At 36.8% G+C, this 10,507-nt stretch overlaps 1 protein-coding gene and 1 long non-coding RNA gene across 2 annotated transcripts in view; both read left to right on the top strand.

The window, feature by feature from the left end:
• The first annotated feature begins 1,893 nt into the window (after positions 1-1,893).
• LOC134239788 (uncharacterized) overlaps positions 1,894-10,507 on the top strand; it is a 13,143-nt gene continuing 4,529 nt past the window's right edge. The window contains exons 1-2 of the long non-coding RNA XR_009986294.1: positions 1,894-2,224; positions 3,086-3,202. This is a non-coding gene — a long non-coding RNA (uncharacterized LOC134239788). The remainder of the gene's footprint in view (positions 2,225-3,085; positions 3,203-10,507) is intronic.
• On the top strand, positions 6,047-7,697 carry LOC134239787 (uncharacterized). Its single transcript, XM_062721933.1, has 2 exons — positions 6,047-6,597; positions 6,702-7,697. Exons 1-2 carry the CDS (start codon positions 6,047-6,049, stop codon positions 7,291-7,293), a joined length of 1,143 nt encoding a protein of 380 aa, XP_062577917.1. The 3' UTR covers positions 7,294-7,697.

Below are 10,507 nucleotides of genomic sequence, written 5' to 3'. Positions count from 1 at the left end.
TGTTGACAAAAAGTTATGTGGATGGCATAAATATGCCACCATAGTAATTGTTTTTCAGGTGAAATTTGAAACAAACCTCCTTTCTTTCTTTGTAAATTTTCACTGAATCGGTTTTTCAAGATGTTAAACACAGATCTATTTATCCTGAAATGTCGGCGAAAATCGTTGCTGGAGAAGGAAGGGACTATGTTTTCGGCAAAGTTTTCAACTTTCGGGGCATTGAGTCTTCTGTACAGTGGAGAAAACATTACTACAGGGTCAAAAATATGATGAAATAATTGTTCATTAGCGTCATCATCCTCAATAAGCATATCAAATAGGTTGTAGTATAAAAGCAATTCAGTCTGATGCGCCATTTTTTCACGTGTTCTTCGCGTTCGAATATCTGTGTATGAACATGTTCGTACGCACATATTCTCGGCGTTCGTGAATGTACGAACAGTACTCAAGAACGACGGTTTCGAATGCACTCTTAGTGGAAGTAGGCATAAGGTACAATTGTAGGTCTTTGCAGCAATTTTGGTCATATTTTTGGAAATCATAAAATTCCTTTAAGTTGATACCAAATCTAAAAGGGTAGAAATTAGCATATTATTGATACAACTTGGATATTTTATTCTTTACTGATCATCTTTATCAGTTTTGGTCTGTTTTGATTGCAAACGTTCTATAAGTTTTCCCATTAAATTCTTCTTTTTTTCTCTGTGTGCTGTTCTTTTGCGAGCTCGAACTTCTCTTGACGATACTTTTCCTGTCATTTAATGTATTCTTCTAGTAACGAGAAATGAACTTTTCTTTTTCTTTTTGTGATCTCCTTTGCCGCAGATGACGATGATGTTGATGTCTTAGAGGAGGATTCTGGTGATGATCCTGAATTGCATGTAGAATCTTCCTTGTCATCTCCAGTATTTATCTTTTTGGAGGCCATCACACACTGTGGTCTTGTTCCACTTTTGTTACCGTAGAGTTCTCCGAAATCCTCATAAAAAGGATATGTTTTCATTTCTGCACCTGTATTAGAATTGTTATCAACAGTCTTTTTGTATTCCCTTTTCATGGCTTTCCATTTGTTAGAGCACTGGGTTGCAGTCGCGGCAATACCGAGGTCAGACAGTTCTTTTGAATTAGTATCCCAAAGTAATTTGTGGACTTTGCTACCATTTAATTGTTTTCTTTTTGTCGTCTGAAGTTTAAAAGACTTTTTATGTCCTCTTTTGACCAATTTTTCACATCAGTAACATCGATCTTTCTCCTCTTGTGTCATTTTATCAATGCTACAGTACTCTCTTCTAAAATTAAAAAATAATTAAGTTATATATATATACAACAGATTAAGGATCCGACCATAAGAAACACGCCATGTAGTGAACACTTTGATTCTTGTGGCAAAGGACATTTTTATATATTTCCTTTTTACAAAATAAAAGAGGAAAATGAACAATTACGGAAAGCCAAAGAACAATATTTTATAAATTTGTTTAAACCAAAATTGAACTGTTAAAAGAAATCTATATCAAATTATTTTATTATGTACATTTTATGTAAAATGTCTCCATTATTGTACATATAATAGGCGCTAAACTTTGATCAGATGAACTGTAAAACTCTATCTGTGCGCCTCATTTAACTGTGATTATTATTACGTCACAATCATTATGTTTAACGTTGCCGACATAACGTCATGAGAATGACGTCATAATGTAACTTGTTTACAATTTTAAATCTACTGATGAGCCCGCATGGGGCGAAAGTATGGAAAACCAAAGGGTTCAATATTCTATCTATGTAATTATGTGTTGTTACTAAATGCATTATTTGTTTAATGTAAATGTAAAAATGTAAATCCTTATTTTGACATTTGTGATACATTTCCGTATATTCGTTGTTCAAAAAGCAGAACATGTAAACGGGAGATAATGTCTGTGTAGATGCGTTACGAGTGAATGCATTATTTATTCAATGAAAAAAATATAATTTGTACTGTGTTATCCGTATACATTGTTCTGAGTTGCGGAAATTATTATCTGGTAATCTGTTCGATGTTAGTTCGACATTTGTATTTCATCATTCGTTCACTGTACATCATTATGACGACAGAGGGCGCGCGCCCCGTAGAATCTTTTGGGAAGCGAACTATAGAATCAAAAAGGGGACCAGATAACCTATCCTTCGGAACTCTTAATATTTCCCGCACTCAGTCAGAAAGGAGTCGTGGATGCTGGAGGTAAGTATTTACCTTTTTAAACTGGTCGGGTACATTGCCTTACAGTGTATATGGAAGTTAATTTTCAATACATGACGATCTTTTCGTCACACTTGTTCTCCAATCAATGTGAATGAGTTTCAAAGCATGAGTCTTACATGTAGGCAGGTCTAGTCCAAAGAACCTAGGTAGCTATTATTTAATAGCTGCGTAGGTATTTAAAGCTACCCAAAGTAGCTTTTTTACCTACTTTTTATTATTTCTGCATTTTGCGGCATAAAGACCAAACGGTGCAACATGGTGAATACTGTATCTTTTGATACAGTCACACTAATGATGAATACGACAAAATTTTGGCCAAAAAAATAACTTCATGAATCGGCACTTTTACATTAGTTTCTATGCAAAATTGATAATATACGAAGTAATCATTTTTGGCCAAATTTTTGTTATACCCATCATCAGTGTGACTGTATCAAGAAATTTTGTGCTCACCATGTTGCGCCGTTCCTGCATTTGGCCACAAAATGCAAGCAAAGCAGAAAGTAGGTAAACATAGCTACTTTGGGTAGCTTTAAATACCTAGGTACATGTAGCTATTAATAGCTACACATAGGTAGAAATAGTATTTGGACTCGACCTGTTTAAATAGTCTATCCACTCAACTGCGACACATGGTTTTTTGATTCTCTGCATAAATAGTTACTTGTACTTCGTCACCGTATAAACCGTAGAGATTTTTTTTTTTACTTTATAAGACCGCAACTGAATGAATATATTCCATAGTCACTTGCTCATATTTATAACAAATTTAATTTTGTTTTTACATGAACATGATATATTCAATAGTGATTATCGAAAGTATAAATATTTCTTTTACAGGCATTGCGACTCATTCATCAGTGGGTAAAATAAACAAACAGCTTTGAGAATTTATGCTGACGTCAGAAATTCTAATGGTCTGATTGGTGTCAACCCCATTTAAGATGTAGTAATCAGGTAAGAATACAGCTACATGTAAAAGGTGGGAAAAAAACATCTGTCAGATGCTAAACCTATGTCACAGTTGATATTTAATTAGACACTTTGTGAATAATTCATATTTGATTAGCGCGCATTGCTAATCAAAAGTAGTGCTGTTTGTGTGAATGAGTGCCATGTGTGAATGTTTTGTTTGTCACGTGAGGTTTCTATTTTTAGCTTCCCAACCGACCAGGTATACGAGTACGACCAGTGGACCAATGACAGACCTCTATCTGATAATTAATATGCATGTATACTAACTTCGTGCACTATATAAGCGCTTATCCCGCCAAATAAGTTATCCATTAGCTTTTACCTTCACGGTTTATGAGGTCTAACCATTTATGAAGTCATCGAGTTATACGATGTCTTAATTGATTACTATTATAACAAGCATTCTGAGAGTATTGCATAAGCAATACATGTCCCCTACCGGGTTCCCCTTTTTCTTCAGGATGTCATTTTATAATAAGCAAAAGTCATGTCCAAGGTAAAACTGAAAGATTTTCAAGTTGTAAATGCCTTAAAACTAATAAAATAATCCACATTAAGACGAATATTCAACTCATTTCTCCACCGTCTTTTCCTCGCTTCATAGTTTTGTCGACAATCGGAAGTTAGCGCAGTTCGAACCCGATCTTAATTAAGCGATTATGAAAAATATTCAAAATGCCATAATTCTGTCAAAAATCAATGAAGCGGAGCGAAATTCAAACTTGATCTGTAACTCATTAAGATACACCCACATACCAAAATTCAGCTCAATATCTGCAAGCGTTTAGAAAAAAAGTGTGGAAAACCAAGTGGGACAGACTGACGGGGACAGACAGACGGACAGACAGACAGACAGACAGACGGACGGACGCAGAGGAAACCTATAGTCCCCCCGGTTTCACCGGTAGGGGACTAACAAGCATTCTGATAGTATTGCATTAGCAATACATGTCCCCTACCGGGTTCCCACTTTTTCTCAGGATGTCATTTTATAACATACAAAAGTTATGTCCAAGGTAAAGCTGCATGATTTTTATTTTGTGAATGCATTAAACCTATTAAAATAATCACATTAAGACGAAAATTCAACTCATTTTTCCAACGTCTTTTTCTCGCTTCATATTTATGTCGACCATCGGAAGTTAGCGCACCACGAACCCGATCTTAATTAAACAAATGTGAAAAATTCAAAATGCCATAATTCTGTCAAAAATCAATGAAGCTATGCAAAATTAAAACTTGATCTGTAACTCATCAAGATAAACTGGCATACCAAAATTCGGCTCAATATCTACAAGCGTTTAGAAAAAAAGTGCGGAAAACCCTGAAAAATTGAAAAAACCGTAATTCCGTGAAAAATCATTGAATTGTATCGATATTCAAACTTGATCTGTAACTTATAAAGATACACCCACTTACCAAAATTCAGTACAATATCTGCCAGCGTTTAGAAAAAAAGTGCGGAAAACCAAGTGGGACAGACGGGGACAGACAGACGGACAGACAGACAGACGGACGGACGCAGAGGAAACCTATAGTCCCCTCCGGTTACACCGGTAGGGTACTAATAACATTCATTATTTTATGATACTGGATACCTGAGTGTTTTCTATGTTTCTAGGTTTCTTTTCTGTTATCCATAATAAAACATCATTACTCGAATCCAGCATTTTCTCTGAAACGATTGACCCTGTGACATATGGCGCCCACGTATGTGTTGATGTTACTGTGAGGGAAACCAGGATCCAGATTCCAGTTCCTGGGACAAGGCCGAAACGCCAGTACCGCTGTGACGACCAACGCCCAGATTCAAAATAGTAGGCCTAGATCTAAATCTATATACACATCTACATTTATATCAGAACGTATATTCTACATGACAAGTGAGTTCTGTTCATGATATACTCAGTGCGAGCTTCGAGTCCGTACAGAATGCGTTTAAATTCAGTGCACTAACTTAACATTACGCTAGCTACTAGTAGTAACATTTTCTGAACCTGCTGACCGAGTCTACCTGAGTTCATTTCAGGACAGGTGTCCACTGTCCAGTGATCCGTGAATTTATTGACATCTGTTGTGTTCGAGGAAAAGAATTCGCGCAACGTTGTGAAACTACCGCGGTGTAACCATGCAATTCAGTGATCTGTGAAAAATAAAAATCCATCCAGATATATCTGTGCTATTATTTTCATGTTCTGTGTCTTTCTGTTGTTGTATTGTATTGTATATGTGTGTGTATTATTTCATGTTTAATGTATGGCGTGTGAGGTTGCCGGCTTTGTGAATGCTGTGTGCAAGGTGCGTGTTACTCATGTGTAAAAAGATCGGGCTCGATATTCAAATTTTCATTTGTTTTACTTTTGAACTTCCGGAAGTGTAGAAAAACGTGTTTGTCAAATGTTTTACACGGTTTCATAAACTTTTCGCTGCCAAACGCGTCTGTTCAATAAGGTAAACAATTTTTCTGTGTATGTTGAATGTCTGTGATGTATTTTTGTTGACTGTCAATGTTTATTTTTGTCTGTCAATGTCATTGTCTGTTGAACATTTTGTTGATGCGTGTCGTAGTTTATAGTTGCTGAAAATTTCCCTGCGCGCGATCACTTTCTTAATTGCAGAGTTACTAACGCAAGCACAGGACTACAAAACAACAGGACTGTTGGACAAAGCAGACAGGTAAATTTGTGTATATATTTTTTTCAGTTTATTGTGTATATAGTGTTGTATTTGTACAGAATTTGAGTGAGTGATTGCTTGTGTGATGACATATGCGCATTGCGATAAGTTAATCTTTGCTTGCGATTTGGTATCAATTGAAAAATCAACATGGCAACTGGTGTTGATGGTAAAAAAGATTTACAAGAAGATATTGATGAAAGCAAGGGTAAGAAAGACTTACAAGAAATTATAGAGCAAATCAATGCAGAAGAGCATTACAGGGTTATTACAAAAGAGGAGTATGAACTGTTGAAAGGGCAGAAAATTCCAACTACCCCTAAGATTGAACATGGTTTGAGTCAAGGTACCATTCCTAAACTTCCACCCTTAGGTCAAGTACCACCCCCAAATCACATACCCACACCAGGTTATTTACACCCGCCAGGTCTTATGTCATCACCTCAATTTTTTAATAGCTCTGCTCTGTTTCATCAAAATAACAACCCTACCCCTGTAAAACTTCCAACTTTTAGCGGTAGTGAGCAAGCTCAGAAAGGTGAAGTGAGCTATGACGTTTGGTCATATGAGGTTAGGTGCTTAAAGGGCCAATGGCCTGACCATGTTCTTTTGCAGCCAGTGAGAAGTTCTCTGAAAGGGACGGCGAGAGAAATTCTGATTCCACTTGGAGAATATGCAACGGTTGAGAACATCCTCGCAAAGTTAGATGATTTTTATGGGAATGTCTGCACACCGGAAAACATCATGCAGAAATTTTATTCGGATCATCAACAGAAGGTGAGTCAATTTTTTCCTATGGGTCTAGATTAGAACAGTGTATATCAAAGGCTGTAAAACTAGGTCATATTGATGTAAATGCCAAGGACCCCATGCTTAGATCAAAGTTATGGTCAGGTTTAAGAAGTACGCAGTTGAGAAATGCTACAAGGCACAAGTATGAGACTGTTAAAGAGTTTCACTCCCTTCTTAGAGAGATAAGACAGATTGAGCAAGAAGAAACTAGTCTGAAATCTGTAAATTCAGTTCCAAAATCAAGTGTTGCTATGTCAAGTAATGTAGATTCAATGACAATTCAAAATTCTGAACTGCAAAATATGCAAAAACAGCTTACAGAATTACTTTTTCAGATGAAGAAACTTGATAGCAGAATGAGTAAAATTGAACAAAGTTCAAATGCAAATAATCAAACTCAAACAACTGGTTTTAATAATACAGGTTCTTTTCAGACAAGTACCTCCAACAATATTTACCACAGAGGAAATTTCAAAGGCAGGAGAAATTTGCCAACAGGGGCAGCAGAGGAATGTATTTCCAATCACAGCAACCTCCAAACCAGCAGCAGCAGACTCAGCAACCATGTCAACAGAGGCAGTTTAGTCAACAGTCTGGTAACATGAATGGGTTTGGTGCAGGTAGTACTTTAAAGTAGTTTCATCTCCTGTTGCGGGGCAAACTGGAGATTCATTTAAAAATAGCCCTAATTCTACCAAAAATCCATCCAGTCTTTTGTACAGGTTAGTTGGAGAATCCAGTGAATCTGAAATTATTGTCAATGGTATAAAAACTAAAGCTCTCATTGACTCAGGATCCATGATAACCTGTATATCAGAAGAATTTTTCAGAAATTTAAACCCTAGGCCTGAGTTACATGACCTTTCAGAATTTGAACTCAATATTCAGAGCGCTAATGGCAGTGCTTTGCCATACAGCGGCTATGCAGAAATTGACATATGTGTACCTTGTTTTGGTAAATTTACATATACTATTCCTGTTCTAGTAGTTCCCCAGACAAATTATTCAAGGCAAGTGCCTATGATTCTTGGAACTAATTTCAATCGTTTTTAAAGGAATGCTTGTAACCAGAATTCCACTGATTCAGATGATGTTCCAGAACAATGGAAGATAGCATTTGACAGTATGAATGATGAAACACCAGTGAAGACGACTAACAAGTGTACCATTCAAGTGTTACCAAATGAGACAAAAGTAATCAGAGGTCTGGTAAGAAATAATCATGGTATTGTATCAGCTTTGACTGAGCAAACAAATACTTCATTATCAGGAGGTCTCATTGTTTGTCCGAGAGTTATTTCCCTTACCCAGGGTAAGCAGACTACTACTATTCCTGTTAGGGTTTGCAATATTTCAGCCTCTATTGTACATATACCACCGAAATCACTTTTATGTTCAGTAAGTGGTGTACAGTTAGTGGACTCTTGGAATCCTGAAACACAGGATCAAGGTATTAAGAAACCCAGAAAGTCTTTACAGGAATTGGACATCAAGATCTCTGAGGACAACCTCACTACTAGGCAAGTAAGTCATGTGAAACAGTTTTTGTCTAACTGGATTCATTTATTCTCGGATGGTCCCACAGATATAGGAAAGACAGATTTACTGAAGCATGAGATTAAACTGACAGATGACCAGCCATTCAAAGAACCTTATCGACGTATACCACCAGGTATGTATGAAGAAGTCAGACAACATGTTAAGGAAATGCTAGATGTAGGAGCCATTAGACCATCACAGAGCCCTTATTCATCTAATATCGTACTGGTAAGAAAAAAAGACGGAACCTTGAGATTCTGTATTGATTACAGGAAACTGAACTCTCGGACAGTGAAAGATGCTTACAATCTTCCACGCATAGATGATACAATTGATAGGTTAGTTGGATCCAAGTTCTTTACCAAGTTAGATCTGACAAGTTCTTATTGGCAGGTAGAAATTGATGAAAGAGATCAAGAAAAGACAGCTTTTTCGGTAAGTGGAGTAGGTCTTTTTGAATGTAATCGAATGGGATTCGGATAAACAAACGCCCCGGCTACGTTTCAGAGAGTGATGGAAAGTTGTATGGGTGAATTGAATTTAAGGAAATGTTTAGTTTTTCTAGATGACATCCTGATATTTTCAAGGACATTTGACGAACATATGGACAGACTTACAGCTGTTTTACAAAGACTGGAACAAAACAATCTAAAACTTAAAGCTACAGTGTAAGTTATTTAGGGCATGTGGTTAGCGAGAGAGGCATAGCGACAGATCCAGAGAAGACAAAAGCTATATCATCATGGCCGATTCCTGTTAACATCAAAACTCTTAGAACATTTTTGGGATTCTCAGGTTATTACAGGAGGTATGTGAAAGATTATTCCAAAATCATTAAGCCTCTTAATGATCTACTTAAAGGCCATTCCACAAACAAAGGTAAGTCATGTAAGACAAAAGCACCAGCATGGAGATGGGGTGATGAGGAAACCAAGGCATTTGAGACCATTAAACAGAAATTAATGTCTCCACCTATTCTTGCTTACGCCGACTTTGACCATCCTTTCATTCTTCATACCGACGCATCATGTAATGGTTTAGGTGCTGTTCTCTACCAAATCCAGAATGGTGAGAAAAGAGTTGTTGCTTATGCGAGTCGTGGGTTAAAGAACAGTGAAAGACACTACCCAGCACACAAACTTGAATTCCTTTCCTTGAAATGGGCAGTTACCGATAAGTTTCACGACTATTTGTACGGTAACAAGTTTGAAGTAGTGACGGGCAATAACCCTCTCACGTACATTTTGACCACAGCAAAACTCGATGCTACAGGCCACAGATGGTTAGCCGCATTCAGTAACTTCCAGTTCTCCATCCGCTACAGGAAAGGTACAAACAATGCAGATGCAGATGGTTTGTCTAGACGACCAAATGAGTTGGTGGAAGTCAATCCTAATGTTGTCCAGTCTATCTGTAGTGCATATGTAGCAGATCATAAAAGTTGTCCTTATTTTGAAAATGTGTTCCTAACAGGAGAGGAGGATCCATTAACGTGCATGACTGTAAGTACTAATGTACTAATGAACTCAGATAATTCAGACACATCAGATTCCATTACTAGTGATACTAGTGAGTGTCATTCTGATGATACTTGTGTTTTCTCAGACATTGATTGGGTTAAGGAGCAATCATCTGATAGAGATATCAAAGAGTTATTCAGCTTGTTCAGCAAGGTTTTCTAGGATCAAATCTAAGAGAAGAGTCAGAAATTGTGTGTAGATATTTGAAAGAGATAGACAAATTATCAATAGAAAAGGGTATTTTGTACAGAACATCTGTTTTAAACCATGTCGATGATCATGTCAAGCAATTGGTTTTACCAAGTCATTTCAGAGAAACAGCTTTTAGACTCTTGCATACAAACCTTGGACATCATGGACGTGACAGAACCATTCAGCTCATGAAAGAAAGATTTTTCTGGCCCAGAATGATTCAAGAAATTACAGAGAGAATCAAGAATTGTGACCGCTGTGTGAAGTTCAAAACTCCTGAGAAGATCTCTGCAGAACTTGTCAACATTGAAAGTTACCAACCATTAGATCTTGTATGTATGGACTATTTATCACTAGAAAAAAGCAAAGGAGGTTTTGAAAATGTATTAGTAATTACAGATCATTTTACTCGTAATTCTCAAGCTTTTCCATCAAGAAATCAAACAGCTAAAACAACTGCTAAAATACTATTTGAAAATTTTATTGTTCATTACGGATTTCCAAACAGATTACACAGTGATCAGGGTAGAAACTTTACTAGCAATGTTATCAAAGAGTTATGAAAGTT

This window comes from Saccostrea cucullata, unplaced genomic scaffold (assembly GCF_032062105.1).
Source record: "Saccostrea cucullata isolate Sc308-1 unplaced genomic scaffold, CSIRO_AGI_Scuc_v1 ctg1303, whole genome shotgun sequence".
NCBI lineage: Eukaryota > Metazoa > Mollusca > Bivalvia > Ostreida > Ostreidae > Saccostrea > Saccostrea cuccullata.
This window is presented reverse-complemented; position numbering and strand designations above follow the sequence as displayed.

Coding starts and splice junctions, on each gene's coding strand:
- LOC134239787 (XM_062721933.1), top strand. CDS start 6,047: ATGGCAACTGGTGTTGATGGTAAAAAAGATTTACAAGAAGATATTGAT. Junction 6,598..6,701: donor GTTGAGAACATCCTCGCAAA/GTTAGATGATTT, acceptor CTATGGGTCTAG/ATTAGAACAGTGTATATCAA.